Source organism: Cryptotermes secundus, unplaced genomic scaffold (genome assembly GCF_002891405.2).
Source record: "Cryptotermes secundus unplaced genomic scaffold, Csec_1.0 scaffold1908, whole genome shotgun sequence".
In the NCBI taxonomy this organism is placed as follows: domain Eukaryota; kingdom Metazoa; phylum Arthropoda; class Insecta; order Blattodea; family Kalotermitidae; genus Cryptotermes; species Cryptotermes secundus.
The window spans coordinates 194,042-209,851 of record NW_019734349.1 but is presented as its reverse complement, the minus strand read 5'-3'; the positions used below and the strand labels follow the sequence as shown (position 1 = coordinate 209,851).

Below are 15,810 nucleotides of genomic sequence, written 5' to 3'. Positions count from 1 at the left end.
TATGTAATTACAAGTGAAGCTGCCCCTCTGTTTAATTAAGCACCACGCCATGAAGGTGTATGGGAAAGCAGAAATATGGATCTACACTTTCTCTACATCGGCACTAATGAAAAGTAATACATTAAAATAAAATTATCTTAATATGAATGTGAAGTAACAGAATTGTTGTTCCCATATGTTATATATAATAAACAACATTTTTCATTATAAATGTATTTTAAATTATAAAATGCCAGAATAATTTGTTTTACTTGTGAAACTGTACATTTTTAATTACAGTGTTTGCTAAGTTGTTGTCATAGGTACTGTTCGTGTTGTAAGACAGTACTGTGTATTTTCATTATCACACTGATTAACTGATTAATGCATTAAAGTATGAGTATACAGGGCCAATTTGCTTCACTATAAATTCTCTCCACTTCCTGCAATACTTTGATACATTATCCCAATTCAAAGTTATTACACACTGCCAGATAAAATCTTTTGTTGTTGGTAATAATAAAAGACTTTGGTAGCACAAGCAATTATATTTTAATTAAATATAATACATACTCTAGATCATAACTGTATTGCACAAAAAATAAAGTACTTCCTTTGTGCTGAGTAATTTTCAAAGCTCATTTGCTAGGTTATGATATAGTTACTTATATGTTTCATCCTTCTGGTTACGCCATACAAGAGTACTGTGTCAGGAATCTGTCATACTGTGTAGAAATAGTTTTATCAGAAAATTAACATTAATATAGACTTAAGAGAAAGAATTAATTATATTACTGTAATACATAAAAGAAAATAGCTACTGCTATTCTAGTGCCACTTCTATAACAGTTCCAATTGACCACCAAAGTTAAAGTCTTAAAGTTACCAGCATATACCGTAGATGCGAGGAAGAACACTGCAGCTGGTTATGAAAAATAATTTCCTCCACAGAATTATAGATCAGGAAGTATGAAAATGGTATAATTAGCACTTGGAAAGCTTCTCCCTAAAGATTTCTGGATAGCCCAGACACTATATTCCTCACTTTGCAGCATTTTGTTGCCTTAGTTCTTAATGGCTCTGTCTCCACATTTTGTGGAATAAAGAAAACAAGGGTATAATGTTTGCGACATGAATAGTACCCACATGAGACAGAACAAAAAACAATTTTTTTTATGTTTATTCTGATTTTATTCAGTTTAATCCTGGATATACAGCCCTTAAGTCCTAACAAACTAAATGCACTTATAACCTGAAAAATAATGGAAACTGGAGATCGCTATTAAGAACTAAGGCAATGATTTGGAAATCTGGCTTATTGCTTATAAAATAACAGAACTGCAGTGTGTGTGTGTTTGTGTGTGTGTATGTAATAACATTACATTAAAAACAAGGTGATACAGTACTCACTGTCACAGTTCAAATTTCCATGAATGGAATAGCAGAATGTCTGAAACTTGTATATTGACATGTTGCAGTTAACTAGTATACATTTCGAGAACCACATCCACAGAATGTTCAGAATATTCATATGAATTCTGGACCATTACACACATAATGATGTGCATTTTGTGCATGAAAAATAACAGCGACTGCTACAGTTTTTTCTTTGCTTTCATAACAATTTCTCAGGTGTATTATCATATGATAAATCACGAATTCGTCAGATGAGGAAAATGTTAGATATTAAAAATGTTGGAACAGGGCTGAAATACAAACATATATAACTTTTGCAATCAAAAATCAAAATGCTGAATTTTATAAATTAAGTCCTCTGTGAGCATATTTTCTGATGTAGGTGTTTCCCACCCCTCATCTGAGGGCAGAAACACATACAGTTTCCAAAATGCTGTGTTCTTTTGTGTTCTTCAGAATACCAGACAGTGGATAAATTCCAAAAACCCAGTACTCCTGAGTGTTCTACACCACTGTCAGAACCATTTAGAATATACATGCTGAACTTTAAGATTATAGAACACAACCTTTTATAAAAAAAATTCCACTACATTAAACAGATCTTGAAGGAACCTGGAAACAAACCTCCCCCTGTCAATAGAGCTAAGTGAAGCCACGACAGGGTGAATGTCTAAAGTCATTTAATTTTTCCTTTTACAGTATGGAAGCACAAGAAATAAGAAAGATGAGAAACATATCCATACAAACTTACAGCATGTTCTTGATAACTAAGGTTATGCCATGCATTTTATCCAAAAAAGGCAGAGATCAATTTGAGAATTAATTTTTGGAGTCTAAAAGGAGTTTGACCCAATGTATTTACCTAATGAAGTTTAATTTGCATAACTTTAACATTTAATTGTGAAACACAAAAACTGTATTAATTATTCACGCCAACTCAGTTCTCTTGTTCTGCAAATATAGCATAAAGCTATTTTGGATATGGTTATGCATGCTACATAATTTCACTTACGTCTCTCAGTGACATCTAGCATGAGCATGGAAAGTCAAGACACCCACATAACAGCTTTCTGCTTCTGTACATGTGTGATTTTAAAACCCTTAAGAACACCAAAAAGAATTTGGATCTGTAATGACTATCAGCAGAAATATGATTACTCCCATTTGTATTTCACAATTCTGTCAGTATTTGGACTATACTGCGCCAAATGATGGAATGACTAATGAACTGAAAAGGATTTCAAATGACGTAGTCATGACCTAATCAAGATGCTCTCCTAGCATTTACTTGGAGGGACTGAGAAAAACAACGAAATACCTCGGTCAAGATACCTGGTGTTTCAACAAAGATCTGAACCAGGCATCTCCAATATTTATCTTGGAGCATCACCATTAGACCAACCTGTCTGGTAAAAGTGAGGGATCACCTTCAAGCTCTGACCATTTGGTACTTGAGGAAAAGTATATAGCATGCATTAATCAGGAGGCTGATTGGATCCCAGAGTCACTTTGGTTATGGCAACAAAGGGAAGAAATTCTTTCTATGCTGGGAAATGAACTGTGTTGATCGAACCTATAGCCAGTCACTTTACTGACAGATATGTGGGCTCACAAAGTTCAAGTTGGCTAAACAGAACTTTCTAAATCACTGTGTGGGCTGCTTTCACCAACTATAATTAATCCAACTTGATGATTAATAACATAATTTTCCTCTCAAGCATGAATATTTTGTTAGTTCAAGTTGCTTCAAGACTTCTAGCCTAATAAATGAAAAATTCAGAGACCAACTGCAGGAGGATGAGTCAATTATTTCTAAATCACAGAAGAGGGAGGTTTCATAGGTTTACATACAGCAGTTTTATCACAGTTTATAGGGCCTTGAATTCCAATACCAAAAAATTATTACGGATTGTTGACATTGCTGACACATGCAGACAATAAATTCAAAACATCTGACCATAAAGTAGATTTGTGTTTAGCCTAAAAAATAGGACCAATTCCTGATTATATCTTCGGCATTACTCTTCTGAACATTCTGTAGTTCACTGGTACCATCACTTACACAAACAGTACAAAAATGCAAAGAGACAGTTGATGAGTCATTAGGCTGAATAAAGTTTTAAATGCTGAATATCAGTCTAGTGAACAGAACCACAATTCTACTATCCCATCTCTGATGCCACACATCATCAATCACATGGTTGAAACTGAACAGAAATTCTATGTTAGGATACAAAGTAATAAGTTAACATGGAATTATAAATCGCAGCAAGTCATATGATGGGACTTACTTCACGAGCAGGTCATAGTCTGCATAGCCAGCCCTGTGGCTGTTGATGTACTTGGCATGAATCTCAGGCTCAAGGTAACTCATTTTTACACACTCTTCTTCCTTCATTGCATTCCTCCACTCCATCTGAAAAACAACACTTCCAGTCATAGGCCAATATAGTCATAAGCTTTTAGTCATTCCTAAGACAAAAGGTGCCTCCTGAACATGAAAACCATGCCATGAAAATGCATAGGGGGAAGGGGGTAAACTTCATGCAATCTTAACCTTGGAACTAGGAGGAGGTGAGTGGTGAGACTCACACTCCAGCTGCCTTACCTCCAGTAGACTCCAAACAGGGAGTTGGGTGGAACCCAGAGATAGTCTGCATATATGGATCCCTACATCCCTTGCTAAGTTATCCTAGCTCAGAACTTTATTCATACATACAAATGAAGTTACACAAAGCAATAGTGTATGGGGAAGGACTTATAAACATGTCAGATGCATTAGATAATAAATAAACAGTACAAGTATGGTCCTTTAAATATTTAGGAAATCTAATACACAGATACCATGACAGCTTTGGAAAATAAGAGGCAAACACTGATACATACAAGTGGCATATATGCACACACAAGGGAAAAGAAACCTCCAGGAGTACATATAAATAAGACTGTGCCCTGTCTTACTGCTTCAGAAGAGGCAGCGGGCTTTTTAATCTTTATTCTGATCTTCTATATCATGTGGAGTGATGGATCAAGATCCTTACTTCAACAAATATGATTAGAAAAGAAATTAAGCATAATGACTTGTGCCAGGCTTTTGTGACTCTGGTAATGAACCTTCTTTAAATGGTTCTGAAGAGGTTTGTTAAATTGTGAGAAATTTGGGTTTGATAATATAGTAGTGTTCAAAAGTCTTCATCCATTTGATTTTTGGGCAATAACTTTAGGTAGATATTTCAGTTTGGGACCAAGTATGGATAAAGCACATATGGTAATGTGCTGAGTTTATCACAATATTCTGCCATTCAAACGTGGCATTACAGAGAAACAACCACAAAAGTATAAAAATTACATGCTTGAAGGTCTTCACCCATTTTTTTTTTCAATTGTGCAAAAAAAAAAGCCTATTTCAACCAGTGTGTACAAACAACCACAGGAAATTAACAGACCATGCTAGGATAGGAAACTCCTGATTATCTGGTATCCAAACATCAAAGTTGCAACAATTTCAAAGGAAATTTACTGTTTTTATGAAGTTATTCTAAAACAAAATATTCTTTCATCATCCTATCATCCAGTGCTATAGTATAGTACTGCTACTATTGATACTGAGAGCATTATTAAATAACCAACCTAAGGAAAGAACTCCCTTACAATGCCATCAGTGAGATGCAAAGGACTGATACAATTTTGACTAAAGATGCTGCACATCATATTGTTACCTCCACAATGTTTAGCTGTGGGCAGCTGGTATTTGGAGATCTGCAGTCAAACCTTTTGTCAACTGGACATCTTACGTACTGCAAACCATCAGAACCAAACATGCTGAACTTAACTCATCAGTTGACATCACTTCAATCCACTCTTTAATAGTCTAAGTGTTCATAATCCCTGCCATATTGAAGTCACACCCTCTTGATTCTTTGTGATGTTTCTGAAACATGTGTCTGATTGTTTTGTCATTTGTTGGAGTAGTAATTTTTTATTTTTCTGATTTGGAAGAGCAGTGTATAGTGCCATAAGCAAAGATACTGGTTACCACAGCCTGGGGAATATGGAACATATTCAAGATGGTGCCATATGACTGCTCATGTGAAAGTGATTCAATTGTGTGCTACAGTGGAGGTATCTCTGAGGAGGCAGCCTAAAGTATCACAGAAGACAAATTATAATGTGATGAAAGAAAAGTACATAAGAACAAAAACTTCATTTGAAAAACAAAATGGGCCAATACTTTTAAATGCACCATGTTTATATTTTTCTGGTCGATTCTCTGTAAGGTCATGTTTGAGTGATGTGAATATTGTGATAAGCTCAGCTTATTACCCTGTGTTCTTTATACATATTTGGTACAAAATGGAAATTTCTAACAAAAGTTATTGCCAAAAAGGCCGCACCATAGCTTGAGCGGTTACTTGCTAGTTTCCAACCACGGCAGCCCGGGTTCGATCCTGGGTCTGGTCAAGTGGGGTTTGTGGTGGACAAAGTGGCGCTGGGGCTGGTTTTCTCCAAGTACTTCGGTTTCCCCTGCCAATCTTCATTCCACCAAATTCTCTATCATCATAATCACCCGGGACAGGATACAATAGGCCAATCAGTGGCTGCCATGCCGAGTGGAACCAGTTGGACTCCAACCCCCATTAAGAGAATTTCTTTTTTAAGTTCTATTGTGAAAAAACCAAATGGATGATTTTTCAGTGCTAATGCATGTCATACAAGATTATTAGATATATGAAGAAGTGAAAGAACTTGTAAATAGAATGGGTGAAGGGAGATGGTAGAAGTAACCACTGAATTATAAAACCACAGGGTGGAGGGTAAGAAGAAAACTAAGTGATGCTTGACAGGAGATTCCAATGTGGCTGTATGTATTTAATTTCCCAGTATGTGCTAACAAGATCTTGGGTACTATGGATATATAAAAATATAAAACCTAGAGAAGCTTTTACTCTCAGCACTGCGTCACTAATAATGATATAGGAATCAGGGGGTTTCAGTCACTGCAAAAGCAAAGGATTTTCCAGTGTGCTGACCAACTCTAGACCCTAACTGGCCTCCTATCCAATGGGTACTGGGGCTCCTTCCCCAGCGGTAAATCAGCTGGGACATGAAGTTGACACTCACCTCTGTCTACAGTTGAGATTAAGAATGCATGGAGCTGAACATCACTTCCCCATATGTCTTTATGGCATGATGTTTAATTTAGCACAGGCACAACTTTACCTTATCATTACATTAGAATCAATTAAGGCATAGAAAATGCGCAACACACATTACTGATCTGTGTTCTTCCTATGGGTCTGTATAAAATATTATCATTACAGTGCTTCAGAATTAAACATAAATGGTCTTTTATCAAAAAAGACTCCTAGCCTAAGTAAAGTTCAAGCAAAATACAGAAAGAACTGAAAGATATGAACTATGTGGGAAGCATGAGACCAAGGCCTAGGTTGAACTGTAGTTTCATTCATTTGGGAAAGAAGTAAGACAAAATTTGTGCTTGTTGTTTTCTTTCTTACTTCCTACTGCTTACTTTGTGTTGACAGCATTCAAATGGTGCTGATATCATGATGCTCCTACTACAATTCTAAACTATGAACAACAATCCTGATTTGGTTCAAATCTGTTCTAGATTTGTGTTATCATTACTTAACGAGTAAAAATTGCCTATGCTATTTTATGCTTCCTCCCCAGCGGTGACTTGGCATCGGAGCGCTGTCGTTACTACGGCAACAGGCAGGTCAACAACCCCCCCCCCTGCCAGTGGTGACGTGCCAAGCAGAGCCGCCCTCAGTGGACAGGAAACCTGAGGTGGCCCAACAACGAGAAGTCCTCTACGAAGATGCCATAGTCAAACCGGTCAAAGGATGGAAGAAGCGGTATAGGGGCAAGAAGCAAGCTGCAAGGCGATGTGGGGAGCCACTGGAACTAACCCGAGGAATCTGTGGATCCCGGATGAAGTTGGCAACTGCCTGCAGGAAGGTGTCCCGCCATGCAACAGTGGCATGGCGCAAGAGTAACATCTTCAAGAAATCTACGACCCAAGGAAATTGTGGACCGTAGCACGAATTGGCTGCCGACAGAAATATGAACAGTCGTGCAGGTGCAACATGGCGCAAGGAAGATCCCGTAAAGAAATATTCAACCAGGGTCAATGCTGGACAAGAAGCCTGGAAAGGGAACCGTGACAGGACAAGACGTCTGGGAGGAGGCGTCAGCCGCAACGGAAATGCAGCGAGGCCATAAGCACCCAAGATGTGGAGGAACTGCTATGCCTGAGAGAGAAGATCATCAATGTGATTTTCAGAGGAAAGTTCGGGAAACAAGTAGTCGGTACTTCCAACGGGTTATGGAAAATAAGAAAATGGACACTGTGGAGGGGTCGACCCCCACTTCTGACACCAAATGTAATGTGTTTTGTTACTGAAGATGCTGTTCAGATTGTTAGTTGGTTTATTTAACAACCTACAAGTCTTGGTTACAATTAATTATAACGAAGTAACAGGTATTGACAAATTATAAACCCTACAAAATGATCTGTCAATAGTCTTCTTCACGTAGTTATAACGTGGGAGCTATACGAGTGTCACTGTATTACTCACTTCTCAGTTGTCGCAAATTATCACTGAGTATCACACCATAACTCTTCTGATCACATGTTCGGGTCTTCTCCCTGCGATCACTAAACTGCAACTCACTCCGTGGCTGCTGCCTTGAAAACTCACTTCGGCGGCTGCTTCATTTTAAACTGTCTTCATAGGCAGTGTAGTTCTCTTATAAACTCTCAGCCGGACAACGGGAAACGCCTCGCTTCCTTGTTGCCTAGTCGCCGTGTTTAACTGTTACATAATGGGTACTGCTGCTTATTACCATCGTTTCTAGCAACCACTGTTTACTCGCTTTGCAAAGCGACCAGTGTGCTTGGACTCGGCTCACTTCGGCTCCGCTCGGCACGTCACCGCTGGTGGGGGGAGGGGGGGTGTTCACCTGCCTATTACCGTAGCAACGGCAACGCTCCAAAAGTGTTACGTCACCACTGGCGGGGTGAGGGGGTGTCCTCCATAGCGCAAGACGTCACTATATATATATGACTCTGGCTGTTAAGTTGAGGGAGACTAATGTGGACAGAGAGGAATGCCTGTGTAAGAAAATACCGAGCCATTTCATTATGAGCTTTCAGGAGGTATTTCAATACTTAATTGGGACTATTACAGAGGAGTTAGTAGTAGAAGCCTTGCCTGAAATAACTGAATACTGGTATGAGCTTTGATATTCTCGTGTCTTCTGGGATATGACACTGTGTTTTTGGGTAGAAAGGACCCTTCTGTCTTCACCTTCAGGGTGGGAGCTGATGGAGGCAGCAGGTTCCTCCAGAATACTGGTATCTATCCACCAAACTACAACGTGTCACATCACAGAAGACCATGATCCTAACTAAATAACCTATTTTGAGCACTACATTCTCAAAATAATAAATAATGTAATCAAGCAATCACATTAAGTGTGTCAGGTGGAAACAAAAACGTAATGGAATGACCTTAGCAAGTCCACAGGTATTTTTGAAGTGTTGTGACTCCCTGAAAAGTCACAGGTGCCTCCCCCCTCCACAAATCCTTTCACAATTTCCAAAGTATATTACAAGAATTATGATTTATATCTGCATTATAAGGCTGAATTATTAATATATAAAGTAGAACATTTGCCTGTGCTGAAATAGACCAGCTACAATTGCTTGAACAGTATCTGCAAAGAAGTGTTTTGATTGGTTGATTTACATCAAGAAATGTTTTGATTGGTTATTTTCATAATTCTTACTGTCATCACATTATATAACAGGGCACCCTTTCCATCAGCCACAGTCAAATCTTGACTGTAAGGCTCATCACATAACAGTTTAATTGAAAATATATTTAAAACAAAAAAGTTGAGAGTCAAGTGGTACAATAGTTGGTTCAGGCACTATGCTACATGTTGGAAAGTGGTGGGTTTGACTCCTGATGTCACTGGATTTTTCAATTGACTTAATACTTCCAGCTGCACTATGGCTCTGGGGTAACGAGCAGCTGGCACATAATACTGAGAACCTCACCGCCACCTGTGAGCCAACTTTCTAGAAAATGTGGAAGCCTTGACATCTCAGAACCCTATGGGCCTTCATGGCCTGTGACAGGGATAGCTTTACCTGTTCCCAATAAAGTTGCTGCCCCAGAGGTTTCTCTATTAACCCGTTGCCGTGGTTCGTCGTGTATGTTTCGTCAGGGATTTAAATCGTCTGGGGGGGTTCGACGTGTATGTTTCGTTCAGCTGCACACCTATGTTATAACGCCCATAATAATTGATGGTTTTGCTGTAGATTGTTAGATTTTTCGCTGGCCTGTTGTCAGTAGAACAGAGTATAAATAAGACACGACTTTATCTGTGCCAAGTCATCGTTACATATGCCTGTCTTGCAGCAAAGTTCCTGTGGTTCTGGCGAGCGGTTTATAGCTGTACTGTTATGAAGGCGTGTTTTCTTTGCTTTGGAAGATATAAACAGAAGAGACGTGATGTTTACTGTTGTATATGATATCATATTACCCTGAGCTGGCCACATTGACACACTCAACTGAAATTCTTAGAATAGGGTTGTCCAGTAATTTATTCTCGCATTATCCATTGATTTCGCACAGTACAAAGGCCCAGTTCTGAGAAAAACGCCACAATTTAAGGCAGAACACTGTGGTCACCCCCTGAGACGATACGGATGTGTGTGGGGGAGGGAAAAAGAACTCATTCCTTCATGTATTATCGCTCAAGTTGACGCCATTTTATCGTACTGACCTTGGTGGTCGTTTCGAGGGATGACCATAAATATTTTTTTGAGCCAGCTAAGCTCTACTTTCGTTCACTAGATACCAGACAGTTCTTAGAATAACTTCATGAATTCTGTGGTCACCCCTACGACATCTCCTGCCGCCAAAATGGATGGAATATCAAAGGCATAGCAACAACCCCTTGTTATGATAACTCGTAACGTTGAATTTACTACAGCTGACCTGGCAACTAAACGGGTCACGGAAAGACATTTCCTTGAAGTATACCCCTCACGGGTAAGAAGGCAAGGCCGCACATATGTGTGGTTAAAAAAAAGGCCAAAAAAAATACACAATATTGGAGCGGAGAATGGTGAACGTGGGGCACCGTTGGGTTATACGAATGCTTCAAGGCCTTCCTTCTACTAAACCAACTGCCTCCATTACCGAGATACAGGGCGCTCATATTATAAGGTAAGGTTATAAAAACCATCTTTTAAGATCATTTTAGTGAAAGTTTCATGCTTCAAGGCGTACCATTCACTGCTCAAATACTAAAAAACCTGCTTCCATTGAAGATATAAAGGGCGCTCATATTATAAGGTAAGGTTATAAAACCACCTTTTAAGATCATTTTAGTGAAAGTTTCATGTTCCTATCTCATAGAATTTAAGAACAATGATGAATAAATCATTTTCGAGCAAAATTTAAATGGCCGGCTGAATATATTACCGCAGGAGACGCAGCCGCGGAATTTAAATTACCGCGTCAAAGGGTTAAAATCCTGTATGCATTACTGGTCTTCCCCACCTAGCCTCTAAGTTCAGCTCACTGTAACTTACTAAATATGATGGCCCTAAGGGTGATAATTAGGTGACCTGTAAACATTGCGAAAGATAATTCAAATAAAGAACTCAGTAGATGAGTTTATTTACTAGTCTCAGGAACCGCTCCCTGGGTAGCACAAACTGGTCTCCTCCCATGATTTTAAGCATTTCTGACCTCTCACACCATGGCCAGATCATGTAGTCCAGCATCCCTGGCTTATCTCCTGCAATTACAAACAGAAGCATGACAATGATACTGAAGTGCTGATTACTGAATTAAAAATTCTTTCCTAAGTTTACAGTTCTCAAGTTAACTGTCTGTGTCTGCTAGGTTGACTACTGTTTCATAATCATGTGAATAGTGTTTTCATTTTTAGCCTAATTTCCTTATTTTATAATGATAGATAAGTTTATGGCACCATCATGATTGTCTTTCTTGTCACCCATCTGTGAATCTGTCCTCTGTAACAAAATCTGAACAAAATGACAGCTGTATATCATATCATTTGAGCATGCACCAGTTTTGTATGTTTTAAAAATGTTTTATTTTAGCGTCCTGCTACACTGATTCATGTCCATGGTTTATTCTGACTATCTTACAGTGTATACACTTTTTTCACCTTATTCTTCACTTCCACACTACATGTTTCAGCCCTAATGTGCCATCTTCAGGTGTCTTTATGCACGTTAAACTATTGTACTGCATGCCATAATGTCTTCATTCTAAAATGACTAAAATCTGTATTCGTCATATATGTCGATGAATTCTAAATAATAAAACTTTTCAGGATTCTTCCTACGTCGCACTCAAACACGCGAATTATGCCAATCCTCTTTTATGTGAGCATTCTTCCTACATACATTTGTGTATCTGTAATGTGAAATTGTTACTGCAGTACAATGCATGCAGTAACAGGAGCAAAACACAACACAGAACACGATACACAAATATATGTAGGAAGAATGCTCACATAAAAGAGGATTGGCATAATTCGCGTGTTTGAGTGCAATGTAGGAAGAATCCTGAAAAGTTTTATTATTTAGAATTCATCGTCCTATATGACGAATACAGATTTTAGTCATTTTAGAATGAAGACATTATGGCATGCAGTACAATAGTTTAACGTGCGTAAAGACACATGAAGATGGCACATTAGTGCTGAAACATGTAGTGTGGAAGTGAAGAATATTGTATGTTTTAATTTATTGCTACTACTAATAATACCAAACATGGTGGGGGTTTGAACTTCTGAGGTCAGAATAACACTAATATTATTTAATGCATGACCATAAAAATTTTACATGGCAAAAGATCTTAAATAAATATTCAACTCTTGTTTATTCCATTTTCTACAAAATTTAAAGAACACTGGCAGTAGTATGAGATCTGTAATTAAGAATCCTCTTAACAGTGATGATTAATGAACCACTTGAGGAGCTACACATACGAGATTTTGTATAAAAGCAAATTATAAACTTACTTACAAATTCTGTATGGTTTCCCTTTATATCAATAATTACATGTCAGTGGTGTGAAACTCTTGAGGTCACAGCTGACAAATTTAAAGTAGCAGAAATCTGTACTAGTGAAAATTACTGACAAGAAGGTTTCACTGTGCAGCATACATATTACTCTGTAGTTCCTGCTAGCCAGATTACATATGAGTACAATGATACATCTGAAGGAAAGTAGAGATCAAAGTTTTTTTCAAAACGTTTAGTTTTAAAAAGTTTGCTCCAGTTTGCTTATTTAGATAAACTAATTGAACATATATATGATAAGTCCATTTACAGTATCAACATATACATTCACTATGAGTGACACTCTTAATACTGGTATTCAATATTTACAGCGCATACCTCCAAAGAACGGTTTTGATCTTGACACAATCTCCCTCTCGAAGACATCCAATGCCTTCATAACAGGGTCTAAGAACTCTTTGTCCATGTTTTGATAAAGTCTGTACAGATTTGAAATAACCTGCAAGTATAAAAAGTACATATCACTACAACTTAACAGAATGTTCTTCTCCATTTGTTGGTATGTGCAGTCTAAAAAATTAGGTGAAGCCAATATGAATACTGATATATTGGGTTTTTGGACTTTATCCATCGTCCTGGTTTTTAAGATAACTAATAAAAACACAACGTTTCGGAAACTGGATCTGTTTCCGTCCTCAGGTGAAGGAAAACACCTATTTGTTGGGTCCGTTAGAAAGAGCTAGCCTCAATCACTGGAAAAACTGAGGATAGCTCTTTCTAACGGACCCAACAGAATAGGTGTTTTCCTTCACCCGAGGACGAAAACAGATCCAGTTTCCGAAACGTCATGTTTTTATTAGTTATCTTAAAAACAGGACAATGGATAAAGTCCAAAAACCCAATATATCAGTGTGTTATACACCATCATCAGAATGCTATAGTAACTACCAATATGAATAGTTTCATTGGCCAAATTAATATAAACTTTATGGATACTGGCAATATAACATTAAAAGAACAGTCCTTCATAAGAAGCTGATAAATAAATTCCTCACCTTTCATGGGAACCAAAGTTTTATTAATTTATTAATTAATATACAAAAGCCTGCTACTAGGCCCAGACTTGAGCCACTTTAATCCAGCCCACATCTTATTTATTTCAGATCCATTTAATACCACCCTTCTATCTACAAGTGCTCTAAATCCTTCAGGTTTCCCAGTGAAAATCTGCAGACACTTCTCATGGCTCCCATGCATGAGGCATGTCCTGCCCATCTCACTCTCTTTGATTTGATCACCATAATAATAACTGGAGAAAGATGAAGTTCTTTATTATGCAGTTTTCTCCAACCTTCTGTTATTTCATCTTTCTTAGATCCAAATACTCTTTTCAACACTTTGTTTCTGACAGACCAACTTGCACATCCATACAGAGTGGATAAAATTATACATTAATCTTTTCAGCTTGGAGATGATGACAAATTCTGAAATGAATGGTACAATTACATGTAATTTTGATTTGTTACTGTTGTCTCAAACTGTTTCAGCTTCATACAGCTTCAAAGGATTTATTAGCTGTCTTTATGTTAAAATTTTGTCCTACATTCTGGTGGACAAACATAAACATGTATTTAGTTTTCTCTCAGCTTGCTTCTAGACAAACATCTAATAGCATGTCAGTGTTGATGTGTTACAGTAAAGACCAACACACTTCTTAAGCACCCTCTGCGAGCAAAGTGTTATTTCACGGCAATTGCCATGTCATACACATGTAACAGCTAGACTTGCCTCTTTACAAGAATGAACTAATTCTCATATGGAAGACTGACCCTTTAACACATACACACAACAGCAGTCAAAACATTCCATGTCAGTATACTGACCTTTAGTCCATGCAAGGTTAATGTGAGATAGTCCTTATGTCCTTTCCAAACAAACTTTATTAATATAAAATTGTTTCGCACTGCAAGAGGTTTAAAGACAAATTCTAATCTCCAGCAAAGTTTTATAACTTATTTAAAACCTAGAGCATGAGGCATTTTCATAATAATTCCTGTCAGCACAGTTTATTACAATACTGATGTTTATAAGAAGATAAAATATCCTCATATATTGAATGTACTTGTATTCTTGGGTGAATCACTTCACACTCTTAGGTTTAATACTGTACACACAAAATAAATACAACCGGTACAAACCTTATTGAACTGATCTATCAATAGTTTGTCTTTTGCTTTCTTCAAAGGATCCTTTGGATATAATGGTCTATGTGGATATTTCTCATCGAGGTAATCTGCAATGATCATACTCTCGTAGATGCAGTCTCCCGATTCCAGTTCCAGGGCTGGAACCTTTCCCAGGGGGCTTTTCTCATACAACCATTCTGGTTTCTCTGTTAGATTTACATTTACTACATCATATCTGCAAAAGAAAATGTAAATTTTACCGAAAGTTTCAAAATTATAAATATTTAAGGGAAGGAATTTTATGTCTACATTACAAGGTATGGATTTACAATAGTCACCAGTGACATTTTCACACTGGAATTTCACTGAAATGTCACATGTGTCACTCCAGCACCAAAGCTGGGACTATGATGGAGATTAAGTCTGTATACCCAGACTGCAGTGCTTTGGTAACTGACCTACAAGAGCAGTTGTCCAGCTCATGTTTTGTTTATGGCACAACTGAACTTAACAGTGGAGATAATGTTATTAATAGGATGAGTGAACATGAGAAACATGGCAGATGATAGCAGGAAGATGGAGAAGCTTTTGATGTCAGTAAATGTGCTATGTATTGCTAGTAAAAGCCTCCTAAGATTTTCTTGAAATCACCAAGTTTTAAGAAAATACTGCATATAACGTAACATATACAGGATGTCCCAGGAGGAATGGACCAAACTTCGGGAGGATGTTCCTTATGTTAAAGTATGCCGATATAACCCAAAACACCTATGTCCAAAGTTGAACGGTTACGGAGATAATGGCCCGGGAAAAGTGTGGTCTTCTGGCAGGTCCACGCACTANTACCTGTCAGCTGGCATGTCTTATCTGTTTGTCCTTGAGTGTCGTGATTCACACTAGCCGTAAGCTCATGCGCTAACTACAGAGTACATTGCGGCGGGGTCGTGATTAGTTGTGTGATGAGTTGCTGAAATGCCTCTTGTGTCTTGTGTCCACACGTGGAATATTGTGATATGCATTTTGTGTGTGGATTTTGCGGTGGCAATGCACGTGCTGCTGTTGAAGAATACCAAAGGCGTTTTCCCGATCTAAGGATTCCATCTCGAAGTGTATTTACGTGAATTCACCAGA

At 37.9% G+C, this 15,810-nt stretch overlaps 1 protein-coding gene across 1 annotated transcript in view; it reads right to left on the bottom strand.

Annotated features, from left to right (window-relative positions):
• Positions 1-230: 230 nt before the first annotated feature.
• Positions 231-15,810, bottom strand: part of LOC111868728 (pyrimidodiazepine synthase) — a 22,601-nt gene continuing 7,021 nt past the window's right edge. The window contains exons 3-6 of the mRNA XM_023859654.2: positions 14,692-14,914; positions 12,872-12,992; positions 11,120-11,235; positions 231-3,811 (exon numbers count right to left, since the gene is read on the bottom strand). Of these exons, the coding sequence (XP_023715422.1) occupies positions 3,683-3,811; positions 11,120-11,235; positions 12,872-12,992; positions 14,692-14,914 (589 nt within the window). The 3' untranslated portion in view covers positions 231-3,682. The remainder of the gene's footprint in view (positions 3,812-11,119; positions 11,236-12,871; positions 12,993-14,691; positions 14,915-15,810) is intronic.